Consider the following 18,343-nt stretch of genomic DNA (forward strand, 5'->3'; position numbering starts at 1 on the left):
GCCCTCTATTTATATATTAAAACTTTTGACTCACATTTTCAAGAACCTAAACAGCTTTAGAAAGCATTGTGATATTCACATGTATGACACCAGAAACAAAAGAAATATCTTACTGAAGAAAATTTGTCATTCCATGCAAAAAAAAGCTCCAGTGTATACTGGAGTACGTCTATTCAACATTCTGCCTCTCGAATTGAGAGAGAGCTGACATCCAGATATCTTCAAACGGAAATCAAAGAAAGTACTGGCCGAAGGATGCTTTTACTCCCTCCGTGAATTCGAACTTTTTTGTGGTAAGTGACTTTCAGTACTGACCTTCTTATGTTTCTTCATATGTAGCTTTATCTTTGTGATGGTCTTGTGATTTTTTACAGGCAGTGAAGTATGCGTCACTGAAATACCCGATTCTAATTCGGTCTTTGACTCGACGTTTCATAACATTTAAAAATGTAACCCTCTTTTTTTTTAACCATTATTTATAGTTGTCATTTTAATTGTACATATTCATCAGACATAATTTAATTTGCGAACTTGGACTAATTCGATCTATTTTTGTTAATGGCATATGGATGCAATAAAATTTGAATTTGAATTTGAATTTGAATTTGAATTTGAATGTGAATTTGAATTTGAATTTGAATTTGAATTTGAATTTGAATTTGAATTTGAATTTGAATTTGAATTTGAATTTGAATTTGAATTTGAATTTGAATTTGAATTTGAATTTGAATTTGAATTTGAATTTGAATTTGAATTTGAATTTGAATTTGAATTTGAATTTGAATTTGAATTTGAATTTGAATTTGAATTTGAATTTGAATTTGAATTTGAATTTGAATTTGAATTTGAATTTGAATTTGAATTTGAATTTGAATTTGAATTTGAATTTGAATTTGAATTTGAATTTGAATTTGAATTTGAATTTGAATTTGAATTTGAATTTGAATTTGAATTTGAATTTGAATTTGAATTTGAATTTGAATTTGAATTTGAATTTGAATTTGAATTTGAATTTGAACGCCTTGGAGTGAGCCAATCAATATTTTGCCAGAAGTCCATAAATCTTCTTGCCATCCAGGTGTTCAAACTTTGTTAGGCAAAGCCTAAAGCGATGACAACGACAGGTACTGGTCCTTTGCAAGGAGTTCATCAGTCTCATTGCCTTCCAGGCCAGTATGGCCAGAAGTTCGGACCAGAGACAATTTGTTGAGTCTTCCTATCGAGCAGAGCCGTTTTTGGCATTGCCAATACCATTTAAACGTTGCTCGGTAGGAGCCAAGAGCTTCCAACACCGCCGCTTGACTGTCCGAGAATATTTTTATTGACCCGTGTGTGAGGTTGGATTTATCCAATCTCTCCGCACACAATTCAATAGCGTAAATTTCCACTTGAGATACAGTCGCATAGGTTCCTAGGCAGGTTAATATCTCCGTCCTGGATCTGCGACTGAAAACACCTGGCGGCTTTCTAGCGGCCATGAATATTCTTCTTGATGGAAAACAGAGAATTGTGCACATTGCAATTTAGTATACAAAAACACCATCATTTATTATTTCAGTGTCACTATTTTTCGGGTTTGGGAACGTCGATTTTTGGAATTTCTTCCTGACTTTTCGCTGGCGTAAGTGGCTAGCTTCTTCAGAGATTTATACATCCTAAGTTTATCTCCGATGTGTATTTATGTTAACTCAGGTAGTTTGGTTTGCTAATTCGCGGATAGAGTTCTTCACTGCTGTTACCACTTGTGAGTGGCGTTGTTTCATGTCGAGGTAAGTATACGTCCCTCCAGCATCCAGATAGTATAGGTAGAGGTTTCTATCTATGAGCTGCACATCTTCTCCGTAGACCTTGTACCGACCTCTTTTGAGATGGACCATTGCACATTTGTCTATCTCGAATTCCATACCGATAGCAGGCGTGTACTCTTCCACCACCTTCAAAGATTGATGGAGATCCTTCTTTCCAGAGGCATAAAGTTTACGATCTTCCATATAAAACAAATGGTTGACCTCATGCCTCTGGTTTTCGGGGATGTCACAGCTGTGGCAGTATTCCTGAGCGCAACGGATATTGGCAATAGTGAAATGCAAAAGAGAAGGGGACTGAGGGAATCGCCCTGAAATACACCCCTTCTGAAAGTGACCCACCTTGTTTGGACTCTAGCTTGACCAGATGTTATGGTGAAGCGATTCCGCCAGTTGTTAAAGGCATATCACTATTTTGTCGGGTACCGAAATATTTCTGAGCAAATGCAGGATGAGCTCATGCAATGTTGTATCAAATGCATTGCGGTAATCAATCCAGGCCATAAAGATGTTACACTTATACCGTATCGAATCCTGCTTTACACATCTATCAATGAGCAGGTTCTCTGTACATCCAGCGACTCCTGTCTTCGACACACTCTGCTCATATATCCGTTCGAACATTCGGCCAACTGCGGTGAGTATTCGTGTGTATAAGATGCTCGTAAACAACTAATAATACGAATTTAAGCATGTTATTGGTCTGTAATTCTTAGGAATGAACAAATCTCCGTCTTCGGGGATGAGAACGGTCCGCCTCTCGACAAACCAATCCGGAATCGGCTTCTCTCCGTTAAGCCATGAGTTGGAAACTCTGGCCAGATGGTGGTGGAACCTTGGTAGTTTTTTCCACCAATAAGTGGTTAGCTCATCTGAGCCTAAAGCAGCAAAGTTCTTGGAACCAACAAGGGTTCTTCGAACTTCATCCGGAGTTATCGGGTTGCGCAGTTCCTTGAACTCATGCTGTCGAACTTATCTGCTCAAAGCAGTGTATGCGCTGGTCAGGCCCTATCCCTCGAAGCCCCAATACAATCGGGAGGGCGCGCCAGCATTATCAACCAACGACCACTCCCCACACCGTGGGGTTAGTGATCATTGGGTCCGAGAATCATGTGCCTGGATTATTATCATTATTATTATCATTATTATCAATAAGAAATGGATAATGGCACTTCGTAGCACAAATATTTTCCCAATAATTGAAAAAGGGTTGAACAAATCAGGTACATGAGTAGTCGGCCGTCCCATTGTGAGTACGAATTCACCATGACCATTTTCAGTTTGCGCTAACAGCAAGGTAGATCACGTCAGGTATAAAAACCTGCAGACCACGGCTAATAAACCCGGAAACATCAGACAACTTGTAAGACACTGGCCAATGAATTAACACATTTTATTACGCATTGGTATAATAAATTCCAAAATCTCATTAGCGACATTATACATTTCCTAACGGCCATCAAATTCACACCAAGGATCTAATTGTTCCATTTACCTCGAAAGTTCAGTGACAGAAAACTAATCAGCAGAACAAACTAAATACTTGATGTGCACGATCAGATGCCGCAGCAAATATGAAAGTCCGGTTCCTGTTGGTAGTAATTTTCTGCGGTACTCTGGCGCAGTCCAAATTGCTGGATACTAGCAGACACGTGGTTGCCCGCCAAAAGAGAGCATTGATATGGAGAAATGTGGGTTCAAATTGGGTACAGGTATGTTTGCAAACGAATTTCAATAACGTAGTTAATGATTATAATCATTATCTTTATTAGTTTCAACAGCTTACTTAAAATTAATTATGCAGTTCGTAACCTCTCTCCGATAGAACGGTTGTGCCAATAACAACCGTAACCTGAAAAAAAAGTTATGTTCGAATAGATATCGAAGTGAAAGGAAGACTGGTGGCTGTCTACGCCGGTAACCAGGCTGGATGTCGAATGATTCAGTGAGGTCGTCAGTTCTATAAAATATATGAGCATGTTTATTTGTGTGATTTTTATCCGAAGGCCTCCTGAGAAGGAAGCGACCTGTAAAAAATAAAGTGTTTTTGTTGAAAAAACATCTGAATAAAAACTTGGGATGGCAGCATTGCCTTGAGCAAGACCACTGCACCCTCTGACGAAGCTTCTGTTCACTATGGACAGGATGAGCCTGGCCAAATGCGCTCGAATGAGAAGCAACAGTTATAGAACTTAGAGAGAGAGAGAGAGAGAGATCATATACGTGTGCCCAGATATACCTGTCTATACTAAAACCAATAATGATTGAGAGTAGAAGTAAGGCCAGTTGACAGCAAATCGGGGGCGTGCTTATTAATTTTTGAGAGGGTTAAGAATGAAAGAAAAATTCTTAGTACAATTAGTTAAAATATTCATACAAATTTTTTATTTATTTCATTAAAACTTTGCAATATCGTTATTTACCTAATCGTTGTAGTCATTAGGTGGGCCTTATGAAAACGGAGTAATAATCGTGGTAATTATAGTAGGTACCAAATAAATTAACAATATTAATAAAAAACACAATATATATATATATATATATATATATATATATATATATATATATATATTTATATAACTTTTTTTCACTATTGGGTGAAATTGATAAGTGAACTCTTTATAACTATTCTCAAGCTTTCGAGTAACTTAAACTCATCGTCAGGAGTAGGTACTAGAAAATATAAATTACAAATTTTTGATAATAGAATATAATATAAATGTAAATGTACAAATTTTTGTCTAATCTTCAACCTCAGATTCGTCACTGTTGCTACCGCTATCATCAAAGTAAATTATGATTGGTTCAATATTGTGTTCAATACGGTTGTCTACGTCCCACATTTTTTGCTCTTCTTTTAAAACATGCTGCATGCATTTCTTCCAGTCTTCTGCAGAAACAGTTCGAATAGCTTCTTGTAGGTGATGTTGCACGTCCACTAATTTAAATGTTCTGTTTTCTCGTGCCACATATCCTTTTACTTGCGCCCAGATTAATTCTATTGGGTTTAATTCGCAGTGGTATGGTGGTAACCTTAAAACTGTAATTCCACGACTTAACGCCATTTCATCCACTGCGAATTTTTTATATTTATCTGTGTGTAATTTTGTTAGCTGAAGTAGTTCTGCCTTTAAACTATCTTTGTTATATTGGATGTTCTTATTAATTAACCATTCTTGAATTGCTGCTTTTTTCCATGATTGTTTCGGTAATGGTTCTAAATGTCGACTATGCTATGGGGCATTGTCCATGACGATGACAGACCCAGGTTCCACAAGTTGAATGATGCCTTCAAACCATTTTTCAAACACCTCCGCATTCATCTCTTCATGATAGTCGCCTGTTTTCTTAGATTTAAATATTAATTCACCATTTGGTAAAAATCCACTGTCGCTTCCTATATGCGTAACTATCAGACGACTACCTTTTCCAGATGGCTGTTTTAACCCAACTGACAAACCTTCAATAAAGACTTGTCGTGCACTTGTTATATTACCATCCTGCCATACTTTTTTGACCGTATGTCCTTGGTTAACCCATGTCTCGTCCATGAAGTACAATTTTGTTTTGAGTTTCCGAAATTCGTCAATTTTTCTTAGATAGTTTCTTCTCCATGCTTTTATTTCTTGACGTTCAATGAGAATGCTTTTCCTGTCAACTTCTCCGTACGTAAATTTCATTTCGTGTACAAGTTTCCTAAAAGTTTCTTTACCCATTTATGGGACCAATTCATGATCGCTAAGTGCCTCCAGAACTGTTTGTAGTGTGGGCAGCTCATTTCTGAAAAAGAAACTGTGAATAGTTCTGCGTATACTGGTTTTGGCTTCTTCATCAACTGTGATTTTTTTTCGTCCGCTACTAGTTTTTGGCGTTTGTACATCCCCATTGTGTGAAAGTCTTATAGTTATCATTTATTTCAGTTCATTTTTGGTTTGGGTCTTCCGTTTGAAGTGAAACGAAATGCCGTTACACTCGGAACAGTTATGAAGGCCTTCTACCTCCTCCCGACGAACAGCTCAATCTACACACGTCCGTCGCTTGTCATATACGAGAGGAAAAAAAGATCTACATCGAGATGGATGCTCTATGAGATATTGGAGAGGTTCCTAGCGAGGTGAGTTGATAAAAAATTGTTTCCTCCTCTACTGATAAAGAATCTGCTTCTACTGCTCAAGAAATTGGTGCAAAATAGATTCATAACCCTGGGGCAACGGTCAGCAACAAGCGGACCTCGGTCCGTTTGCGGACCGCGAAAGATTGAACCTTGGACCGCCAAATATTGTAATGTGTTGTATACCAAGTATAAATTGATACGTAGGTAAGGTATACTATACCTTTATTAATTGAAATGATATTTTGAAACTGAAGAGTTGAAAGAAAATATAAAATTAATATGTGATCTGATATGTGACAAAGCGTGTCTGCTTTCCGTCGCAAGCTGGATATCTTTGAAAAAAAAAATTGCAAGACAAGAACTTACTCATTGAATAGAACTTGCCGATACTTGATGAAAATCCATATTAAAACTCAGTAATACAGTAAGATTCCAAGACATTGTAGAGATGGGCAAGCTATCTCTGTTTCTTGAAGACAGAATGGACAGATGTGGCTACCAAGTTGTTTGAACTGTTAAAGTCATCATTTCAAATAGAGATAATTGATTTGAAAGAAGATGTGTCTGCAAATGTATAAAACGGTATCCACTGAATAATTTCGGACCAAACGTGTCCCAGAAAAGACACACTTCGAATTTGCCGTCCCTCTCAAGAACTAAACTATAAAAAACTGGCTCGAGACCGTAGGAGTAGTTTGTCACATTATTTTCAGGCCTTGTTTTATAATCCAGAATTTGATTTGAAACTAAAATAATACATTGGTGGCACTTAATTTATATCAGTTGTTTTTTTCTGGACCTCATTAAAATTTTTCTTGCCGACCCCTGCCCTGCGGTATGCCTCTGTTGTACTACTCTGTTCAAAAAAGAAGTTGAATTCTGATTTTTCTCAAAAAATATTCATGTATTCATCAGTTTCTATTTTGTCCCCATCGAAGTAGCCCCCCTCATATCTGAGGGGGGCTAATGGAATGTAAGTAGCTCGCGAAATTTCAACATTCACTTAATTTTTTGAATAGCCCAGGTATGTCTTTGATAATCTACATCTACTTTATGTGTCAGACTTGACGATTACCAGAAATGTTCATATTTTCAGATACAATAATGGCGATGGAAAATCCTGTATTTTGAAGTCAATATGTGAAGTTTCTCATTCACCATTAGAAGAGTCCACAGGAATTCTTGCTGAGATTGTCGCTGCTGTGCTGAAGTAAATACCAAATTATTAGTTTTCTTCATACCTAATTACTTTATATTTCATACTCTTTTTTTACTCATTCTATATTTTTTGTACTATTTTCATCATTAATAATATTATTTCATATTCTAATTTTTCAGGCCTTCTGCGACTGAAGAGATTTTCCAACATCCCACAAATATGGATTATGTTTCGGCGGAAAAACTAGGAGCTGAGGTCGGAAACTGTGAATTGCTATACCCCGAATGTAAGATTGATATTCTTCAACGATTCTCGAGATTTATAAACTGAAAAAACCAGACCGATATTTTATTTCGTAATTCCTCTTCAATTGTCAGCATATATTTCAGGGGGCATAGTTTTTCTAGATTGAAAATTGGGTTTTTCTTTCTTATTAGTCAGTGGCCTATGCTTGAAGACAGGCAGTGAAGAAATCTAAAGAAATGAACTTTAAATGTTGAATAGACTGACGCCTACCAGAAAACAACTACTCCACTGGCTAATACCACGAAGGGCGTTGGATTATATCCGACAGGCGTCAGTGTAGGAAATTTCCTGCATATGCAATACAACTGAAAGAGTCAACCTTCAATTTTGGAACGGGCACACTTGCAAACCGGTTTTGAGGTCATTAACCACTCGTCAGTGCAAGATAGTGATCATCATCGACCTAAAGTCAATGATATTCCATTATTGAAAATCGAAATTCTTTCAGAGTATTTCATTCCTCGTCTTAAGTTGGAGCGAACATCAAAAACGTCACTCCATCAGGTGGACGATGTACCAACCAACTGCATATCCGAAATTTGTCCGATTCCTTTGAATAAGGAAGAAAAACTTTCTTATTAGTCAGTGGGCTATGCTTGAAGATAGGCAGTCTCGGATATACCTACACAGTAGGTTGAATTGACTGACGCCTATCAGAAAACAACTACTGTGAAGATTCCTGCACTGACGCCTGTTGGATATAACCCAACGCCGTTCGTGGTATTAGCCAGTGGAGTAGTTGTTTTCTGATTGGCGTTAGTCCATTCAACCTACTGTGTAGGTTGAATGGACTGCCAACCTACACAGTAGGTTGAATGGACTGACGCCAGTCAAGCACTCGACGGGCTTGAATATTTAAAGTTCATTTCTTTAGATTTGAAAACAGGGGTGGAACTGTAACTTGGGAATTATTTCTTTATTCTCTAATCAGAGAAATATTCCAATAATTCGAAAAACGCTTCATTGTGAGACTTCACAAAAATGCCGCAACCCATGTTTCGCTATACTATAGCTTCTTCAGGGGTTGTTTAAAACTGTTATGGATTTTCAAGTATTAACTGATTCCATCACATATATTACAATTTGCTTTTTCTCACGGCCAAGAACTGTACAGACAAAGAGATCCGAACTCCTGATCCTCGTTAATAATGATATGTTAAGTTTATAAAATGTATGTCGATTGTGATGAAAAAAATAAAATTGGAAACGCCGAATGAGAACAAATAAATAAGAAAATAATTGGGATTTGTTCAAAACTGGTCTGTCAATTCAATGACAAGTACACAATTTTCATTTTCTCAAGTACTCCATTCAATTAAGTTGTTGTTTGAATTTTCAATACATTCATAAAAAGATTCATAAAAAGAATAGATTGGTTTAAAATATTCATTTATTGAAGTTGAACTTATGAGTTTCTTCATTCTATCATCTGACATGTTCAATTTTTCAAACATACATGAACTTCTAAATCAAAGTTTTCGATATTTTCCTTGGCTCTAGATGCTGAGTGTCAGCTACTAATAATTCCTTGTTTGGCAAATAACAATGTCAAATTTTTGTAATGATAACATCATAAGTTGAAGTGAAGATGGCTGAGAATCAAGAGGTTTTTTTGAAAACCTGGAGTAAATGGAGTTCCATCATTTTCTACTACAAATCTCTTACCAAACATATTGATTTCAATTTTTGTATATAACAGTAATATTCTTAAACCATATAAGTGCAGATTTCAAAATTTGAAACATGTTATTATTGTTCTTAAATCGTTTATACAGATACATGCCTTTGTATTATTCCTGTTGCGTGTTCCCATTGTGTAAACGGCTTTTCTATGGCTGTTGAATGTTGTACTAAATGAATAGATGAATAAATAAAAACTTATCCATACATAAGTTTTTCAAACAGGATAGAACAACTGTTTCGATGATTTGTTCAGAATAAGGAATAGGAAAACTGATAATAATTCATGTACAATTCATAAAGAAGAAGAGATGGTAAGTAGATAGGTTTATCACATAAAAGGTTGTTACCCCGTGTATAGGGTATGTATACACACTAGAATAATCACAATTAAGACTTAACACAATAAGATAAATTTTAAGAATAACTCATATAGTCTATACACAATTATTGAGACAGTGTCAAACAGTGAAAATTCTTTAAGTGAAGAATTGAAACGGATAAATTAGAACGAAAGAATCATCGTGCATATTGGTTTTTGAAGTCAGAATATTTGTAAATCATAGCGATGGGTATGTCAAAGTAACCGATATAGTAATTCTTGAAGCTATCGGCGAACTCAAAGGCCAAAAAAACCAATATAAAGAAATAAAGCCGCTACGAATTAGTCCACGTGGACTGAAGAATTGGCGGTTCGTATTGGATTATTTTTACTAATCGAGTTTTATGATTGGCTGAAGAGTCATAAAATTAAATTTGAAGTCATGTTACGGTTACCTTTATATGTTCATCTAATAAAATCATGAAAAAAAACAATATACGACTATTAAAAAAGCAATGAGATTCCTACAATTGAAATTATACTGAGAAATTGAATACTTTCGGCCATAACGTGAGCTGCTGTGACAAAACTCTTCAGGATTGGATAAAAAAATTAGGAATTAGATTTAATAGTTATTTATGTATCAAGGGAATTAGGAGGGCCTTAATTATCGATGGCAAAGTTTGCGTCCCGAGGGCCTCTGGCCCGAGGGACAGCAATTGCCTGAGGTTATTAAGGCTCATTAATTCCCGTGGTACATAGATAATTTTATTTCTGACCGATTTCAATAAAATTTTGTTCATTTTTGAAACGGAAAAATGTACCAATTCATTACCTTCCCGGTATATTTGAATCAGGTACCGTTGATTATAGTAGAGTTTTCTTGTTGCTAGGTTGTTGCTATGTTACTTGTTTATAAACAGAACTTTGTTATCAAGCTGTGTTTGCGGTGAAAACGTGTTTTCTACCCCAAATATAATGGAGGATATTTTAAAAAAAGCTGAACAAGTAAGAGAATCATTAATTCCATCGAAAAGTGAAGCCGTATACCAAAAAGAATACAAGATATATCTGGACTGGCTGCTACGGAAAAATGTTATGCCAAAAGATGTCACTGAAACTGTATTTCTGGCATATTTTCAAGAACTGGTAAGGAATTTTCTATGTTTTTCATACATCCATACAAAAGAAGAAATTGTTTCCAGTGGCGGAAGTAATTTTCAGGAAACATTTCAAAATTGTACATTTATTATTTGTAATGACGTGAATAAATAAAATATGGTTCAGTTTTCATTTCCATTCATTTTTACTTGTGAAAGGTAGAGGGAATTATAAAATTTATAATGTCCCAAGGGAGTTATGACCCTCTTTATTGATAGCGTAACTATGACGATATAAGCTTATAATATCCCGGTCAGAAATAAAATAATAAACAAACGTCAAGCAGTTATGGAAAGCAGAAAAATCGTGGAATTGCGTAACAAATACTTAGAACAAATAATTAAATATAGACAAGAACAATGGTAAATTTTCTATTTGGACGAAACTTGGTATGACACTCACGACACAGTTACGAAAGGGTGGACTCATGGTTCGACTTTCGCGTTCGCTTTCGACAGCTGGTCGTGCTGTCATCCTCTAGGCTCTACTCTTTCTGAACGTGTCATCCTGCTGTGTGTCCTTTCATCTATTTAATTATTTGCGAGCGCTTTCGACAGCTGGTCGTGCTGTCATCCTCTAGGCCCTACTCTTTCTGAACGTGTCATCCTGTCGTGTGTCCTCTTATCTATTTAATTATCTGCGAGCGCTTTCGATAGCTGGTCGTGCTGTCATCCTCTAGGCCCTACTCTTGTTTCGTATGGCGTGTGTTGCAAGGTTTCAGTTTATGTATGCCTTTTTGTGCTCATCGTACCTTTGGATCAAGTTTTTCTTGGTTTGGCCGATATAGAATTTGTTGCAGTCCGAGCATTGTATACTGTATATCCCGTTTTGGTTTTTGTCTTCTTCTTTTTCACAGCTGTTTATTTTTTACGTAATTTTCGTGTTTGACTTGTATGTGATGTTGATGTTTGTTAGTTTTTTGGTTTGGTGTCCTACGTACGTAAATGATGTCCATCGTTGTGTTGTTTTGTCTGTTGGGTTGGCTTGATCCTTGTTCTGTATTTTTTGTTTGATTCTGTTTTCTAATTTATCTATTGTCTTTTGGGTATATCCGGACACACCGGATATATATATATATATATATATATATATATATATATATATATATATATATATATATATATATATATATATATATTCTTATATAATCAGAAATGATTATTGAATAACAAAATTAGTTTATTAAAGGGAAACTGCTGGAAGGTAGGGGGCACTATATCGTTTACTTGAACTATACTGTGTTTCTACATTGGAATGAAAATCATATCTACTTATTCAACTTTTATTAGGTATCGTTAAATGAAGAGTGGGTAATCATATCCATCCAAGAAGTTGTGCATTCTGGGAAAAGTTGTTTACATTTACCTCTGTATTTCTTTCCCAGTTTCTGAGCAGCATAATATTCGTTGTCAGTATGGTGATCAATTTCTTCATTAGTACTGGTTGGCCTGAAAAAATCGACTGAAATAACCCCTACAAACGATTGATAGTCTGATCGAAGAATATACACTTTTTCGGCCGGTAATAACGGTATGAAAGCTATTTCACGGGTTTTCTTGGCCGTGGTCTACAGGTTTTTATGCCTGACGTTCCGTTTACTACTGCGGTAGATATTATCAAAGGCGCTGAGGTAAAGATCGAAGTGCTCATGTTGTTGTTGCCATTGTTCCGAACGAATTAAATACTTTGCACAAAAGTGACTAACCACTGAATCAATCTCAGGTAAGAGGTCCTTTCTAGAAATGTCCTACATTTTTGAAAATAACGATTGTATGAACAAAATAACAAACATTAATCACCTAAGTGAAATGTATTACTACTTATTGACTCTAGACAAGAACTTTTACTATAATAATGTCAATTTGAACAATTCCATTGTATAATCAGATCTCAATTTCAATCTAATCATAGACATTTCAAACAGAACAATTTTACATGATGTACTAGAGTACACTTGGTATTCCTAGTGGAATTTTAAGTCTTCTATCACTTGTCAGTAGTCAGTCTGTCATATTTCAAAGTTCTAACCTCGAACTCGATCATTTGAATCTTGCATACACGAGGTCAACGACATTTTCAAAAAAAATGTTAAATCATTCAGAATTGTAAATCAATTTTAATCTTCACCAATGTCTCATCATTTCTCCTTCAATATCAATGTAACCATCCTCAGATAAGATGTAAGCCATGAGCATTTACTATTTACGATTTTACTGAACAATTTATATTATTGTAGTTTCCTTGATTATGGAAACAACATTTTCCGAAAGCTTGGACTAACTCATTTACTTGCTGCAAACCCCACTATCTAGAAAGGTTGATGCAGTCAATCTGCTGGAAAATAATTCCATGAAAATCAAAAAATAAATAGATAAGTACTTTTTGATCATTCCCATATTGATTTCAATTTAAGAGCCACCGGTAGACAGCTGTTGGTTGACCCAAGTCAACTTGGCAAGTTGACTTGGGTGTCACACCAATAGGTGGTTCCACTTATGTTTCGCTTGCGTTTACGCAGCTATTTCTATCAAGTTCTTTCTTGGTTTTTCCCATTTTGTCTTCAATCGAGGACCGCCTGCCCGGTACTGACGATGCCCAATAGGCTGAAATAGCTGTCTATCGGTGGCTCTTAAATTGAAATCAATATGGGAATGATCAAAAAGTACTTATCTATTTATTTTTTGATTTTCATGGAATTATTTTCCAGCAGATTGACTGCATTAACCTTTCTAGATTTCATATCATTCCAAATTTCTGCTACCGCAGTTGTCGGTTGATTGGTCAAACCACCAACACTGACATAAAAACTTGACAAGTTGACTTGGGTGTCACACCAATAGGTGGTTCCACTTATGTTTCGCTTGCGTTTACGCAGCTATTTTTATCAAGTACTTTCTTGGTTTTTCCCACTTTGTCTTATCAGCCGAAAGGAGCTGGACTCCAAGCCTGAATGACACGAAGATGACTTTCCACCACCCACTTTTTCTTTAATCGAGGACCTGACGATGCCCAATAGGCTGAAACAGCTGTCTACCGGTGGCTCTTAAATTGGAATCAATATGGGAATGATCAAAAAGTACTTATCTTTTTATATATATATATATATATATATATATATATATACATAGGCTTCATTGCTTGAATTTTGGTGAATTTATAATCATGTATAAAATGTCGATATTATTAGGAGAATGTCACAACGCTACTGTCAAATAGTAATCATGGCTTGCTTACCAAATACCGACTGGAAATAACATTCTGAAGGGACATTTTCACAAATAAATGTTCATAAGTCCGAAACTTGACTAGTTAGTTATAGGTATGATATACATAGAAAGAAAGCAAATTTCAGCAGCTTTCCGAATTTTCAATAATATACAGGGTGTTCCATTTAAAATAATCAAATTTCAGCAACTTTTTCAAGCAAACGAAAAAACTGTATTTTTTTACCACCCTGTATTGAAGTAACGGAGATTAGGCTGACGTGTGGGAAGTGTCCAAGTATCACCTAACTCCAAACCAAATTTCGATATCATAGTACTTCTCAACTAAAAGATATCGGCATTTTTAGAAGTCATGATTTTCGAAGAAAAAAATTGAAATTAATTTTTATTTCGAAAACGGTAATAGATAGGTATAGGGAAATATCGAGAAAAGTTGTCGGGCAATTGTTGGAGATTCCAAAAATAATATTATATACAGAGTGTTCCATTTGAAAAATCAAAGTTGCTACTGCTTTATAATAGAAGCGGCAACACCGTATTGTCGAAAATATTTTAGTTGGCTAGAGAATGTCCGAATATGCCTTCCATTAAATTTTCAAAGTGATCCGTTGTCTGGTTCACCAGAAACGTCTAATGTGCCATCCACCGTGAATCAGCCTGTATATATATATATATATATATATATATATATATATATATATATATATATATATATATATATATATATATATATATATATATATATATATATATATATATATATATATTTATCTATGTAATTAGACCAGTAGGTCTGTTTGGATACAAATAAATGAATAGACAAATTAAAATCGTCAATTATTCATAGATAACTAGTTAATTTGTTTAGTGATCCAATAATTTTTCTGAAGAAAGATTAGTTGGCTGACATGATTATTTTTTTCTGTAAAAAACATTTGTTTCGACGTTTCGAATTCAATTAAATTATTCTTCAGGGCTCGAAAAGGGCTGATGGTTTTTAAAATAGTAATATTATCAACACGAATAACCTACTTTTCGAGCCCTGGAGAATTAAATCTGAAACGTCGGCAAGAAAACAACTGTTTTGTTACCCAACCAACCGTTCATCAGAAAAATTTATAGATAATGTTCAACGTAAACATACTTTCAGTTAGGTGAGACTGATGACTTATCCCCTTACAAAGACGCCATCTATGGGATCGAAAAGAGAATTCATTCCTTGAATATTAAAGATAAACAAGGCTTCCCAAGCCGGTTGGTTGAAAACCCACGCCGACGAGACTGTATATCTTTATCGATCCATAGATGGCGTCTTTATGAAAGGAGAAATTATCGTCCCCACTTCATTAACTGCAACACTGATGAGACCTATGGCGGGACGAAACAGCGCTGTCTGGTATTGAATCATGAATGCGCTGTGTTTGGGCTTTGAAATGCTTTCAGCTGATGATCAAATAAGAATAATTTTTCTTGTCCAAGAAGATTGATGTCGATGGAAAAACAGTTTGTTGTTTCAGGTCCTAGTTTAGTGTTCAATGATCTGACTTTTTCGCTTCTTTCAAATGTTTGTGAAACACTGAGGTCTCAAAAGTTTATTGCGTTTTTATCTCGTCTATTCATGACTCTTACTCAAACAATTTTTTCCCTTCACAGGTTAGTACTTATCTAGTACTTACGTGAATATTGAATGAAACAGTTCCTCGAATAAACCATGATATTTGTCCATAGGGACATCGGAAGCTTCACATATAGATCGTAATACGCAAGGTCTTCCTCCATGGCCACGCCTGAGAAAAAAATTAGTACTGATTAATGAATGAGTTATCCTGAATTTCATTGGCAGTACGAAGTGACCAAGTGTAAGATCGGCAACACTTACTTCCAAAAACAACACAAATGCTCGTAATTTAATTCGTGAAACTAATTGCAGTTCACCTAGAAAACCTTGTTTTATGAAGAAACAACCAAGGAGTCAGCTGTACCTATAACTACCTTGAAGAAAAACTACCGAGATGAATTTGAAGAAGTGTGTATATTTTATTTGAATCAGAAAAGAGGATAACTGTCGGGTATTTCTCCAAATACAGGGGTTTCTATCATATGGGCCTTCCTCAGTACGTTGGAGTGCATTGCGATGTTTTATTTCTCACCAAATGCTTCCATTCCTGTATTGTGAAGGAATGGAAATCAGTTTATCAAAAAAACTCACCCTAATGAATCGTAGGACAGCATTTTATAGAAGTCCCATCTAGTGAGATGCCTTTTTTTTCGGGACGTGGCTCCATAGTCCATAGGCGTTAGTTTGGAAAGATTCCTTGGCAACTCGTAGAGGGCACGAAAAGACCACCCTAAAAGTGCAACTTCTGGATCTACTTCGACTGGTACCCCGGCACCAATGACTAACTGTGAAAATTAAATTATTTTAATCAATCAGAAATAGAATTATCTAAAAGAGGAACTGCAATCAAAGCAGACTGCAAAATTCATTGAAACTGCAGGATATATGGCCTTTTTCCAGTCATAGGTCTTATCAGTAGTGCTAGGCCAAACCACAGGTGTTTTTAGACGCAGACCCAGGACAGATTTATCTACCTGCCTAGGAACTTATGCGACTGTATTTCAAGCGAAAATTTAACGCTTTTGAATTGTGTGCAGAGAGATTGGATAAATCCAACCTCCAATAAAAGTATTCTCGCACAGTCATGCGGCGTTGGAAGCTCTTGGCTTCTACCGAGCAACGTCTAAATTGGTAGCAAACTGCCAAAAACGACACTCCTGGATAGGAAGACGTAACAGATTGTCCATACTGGCCTGGAAGGCAACGAAACTGCTGAATCTCTTGCAAAGGAGGGTGTTCCAAGCAGCTTCATAGGACCAGAATCTGACATTGGCATCGCTTTGGGCTTTGCTAAACAAACACTGATCACCTGGATGGCAAGAAGATTTACGGACTTCTGGCAGAATCTTCCAGGATCGGCTCACTCCAAGGCGTTTATTCACCCTTCGAAGCTTGATACCAAACAGTTGTTGGACTGCAGTAGGAATGAACTACAATGTCTAACAGGCCTTCTTACAGGTCACTGTCATTTGAATCATCATATGCAGAGATTTGGACTGTCGGAAGACGGTGTGTGTCGTCCTGTCTGGAAAATGATGAAACAGCAGAGCATATACTTTGTGCCTGCCCCGCTGGGGGCCGAATCAGGTCCTTAGAGTTCGACAGATCCGTACTTTCACCATCTGACCTGAAAGACCACTCACCATACAAACTAATCGGCTTCGTTAAGAAGCTGGGTTTATTTGGCCGAGTGTGAGTAGGTGTTAGCCACAATAAACCCTTGTGGGTTGCGGTGGAGGGTTGAATAGACCCACTCACTTTAGACCTACCTACCTAAGCCAAACCACAAATGCTTCCTCTCTTCTCTTATCTATGTAACCAACAGAAGCCTGAATCTACGAATATAAATGATAAATGAGGCTCTCGATGGCAGTCCGTGGCGAAGCTAAGCTTTGTAGCTTTTACTGCAAGGCAACCAGCAAAAAAGCAAAGCATTTTCGATTCAACACCAGATAACGCTGTTTCGCCTTGCCTCTGATCTCATCAGTGGTGCTAGGCTAAATTGCTAACGCATTGCCGGACTTAAATTTCCTTGAAGCCAGAATATGCTTAGGTTTCGACCTGCTGCCTTAAGGAACACAAAAATCAATCAACTCTATAATCAAGATTTAGTGTTGGATTCAAAATGTCAATGAATGTAATTTATTTCGAGGAAACGATTCACATTGTTGTGGATGAAATTTTCCTTGGGCAGTAATGATTGCATGTCTATAATTCAAGCAACAATAATTATAACTCTTTTGATATGTGACTGAGGATGGCCATTGGATTATCGACGGATGTTATCGATAGTCAGAATAAATTAGATATCAAAATATTCCCTAGTTCAGTTTATCACCACACAAATATTCTCATTTCTATAAAAATTTCTCTCTCTAAACAATAATGAAATTCAAACTCTTCACTCACAATTCAGTATTAAGTACATCTATTCACATCTTGATACTCGATATGGGTTTGGAAGTCTACAAATCTTACCTGAATGAAGTCAAATGTTCCAGGATATAATAAAAACCGCTTTTGGCGACTCAATCTCTTTCCAGTTTCTTCACAATCTACCATTGTATCATACGTTATTAAAAATTGTATAAAAATTATCCACCACATTTTTACCAATCACTTCCAGTTAAGAAGCAAGTTCACGAAGATCGGTTGCTACTGAATAAACAAATTATTTGACGATATTATTAGTCAGTTCATTACCTAAGAAAACAAATAAACCGTTCAGTTTGAAATATTTCTGAATGAAATAATATGTACGAAATATATTTCTATAGATGGCAATACCGCGAGAGAATATTACTCAAGATGAACCTTTCGAGGTCCAGTGCCGGATTTAGAGTTTTGGAGGTCCAGAGGCCCTAATTATTTTCTGACTAAAAGAACAATTTATCGTCCAGTTTTTCAAAAGTTTATGGCCTGTCCAAATTCTGATATTTTTTTTTTTCTCTAGT

General features: G+C 36.1%; 2 protein-coding genes across 3 annotated transcripts; one reads left to right on the forward strand and one right to left on the reverse strand.

The window, feature by feature from the left end:
* Window positions 1-3,268: 3,268 nt before the first annotated feature.
* LOC111506374 (uncharacterized) lies at window positions 3,269-7,435 on the forward strand. Its single transcript, XM_023161428.2, has 4 exons — window positions 3,269-3,517; window positions 5,726-5,919; window positions 7,016-7,129; window positions 7,258-7,435. Exons 1-4 carry the CDS (start codon window positions 3,380-3,382, stop codon window positions 7,406-7,408), a joined length of 597 nt encoding a protein of 198 aa, XP_023017196.1. The 5' UTR covers window positions 3,269-3,379; the 3' UTR covers window positions 7,409-7,435.
* Window positions 7,436-11,815: 4,380 nt separating this feature from the next.
* LOC111506381 (uncharacterized) lies at window positions 11,816-18,062 on the reverse strand. Of its 2 annotated transcripts, XM_023161441.2 has the most exons (4): window positions 17,868-18,056; window positions 15,981-16,174; window positions 15,448-15,558; window positions 11,816-11,995 (listed from the first exon to the last, which is right to left on the reverse strand). In XM_023161441.2, the coding sequence occupies exons 1-4, from the start codon at window positions 17,994-17,996 to the stop codon at window positions 11,833-11,835; spliced, it is 597 nt and encodes a 198-aa protein (XP_023017209.2). In that variant the 5' UTR covers window positions 17,997-18,056; the 3' UTR covers window positions 11,816-11,832. The 2 variants fall into 2 exon arrangements, with proteins under 2 accessions (XP_023017209.2, XP_074033477.1); XM_074177376.1 differs by lacking the exon at window positions 15,448-15,558 and having other exon boundaries at window positions 17,868-18,062.
* Window positions 18,063-18,343: the final 281 nt, after the last annotated feature.

The sequence above is a fragment of the Leptinotarsa decemlineata genome, unplaced genomic scaffold (assembly GCF_025532065.1).
Source record: "Leptinotarsa decemlineata unplaced genomic scaffold, Ldec_3_MD MMD2_tig00002974_RagTag_RagTag, whole genome shotgun sequence".
Classification (NCBI taxonomy): Eukaryota; Metazoa; Arthropoda; class Insecta; order Coleoptera; family Chrysomelidae; genus Leptinotarsa; species Leptinotarsa decemlineata.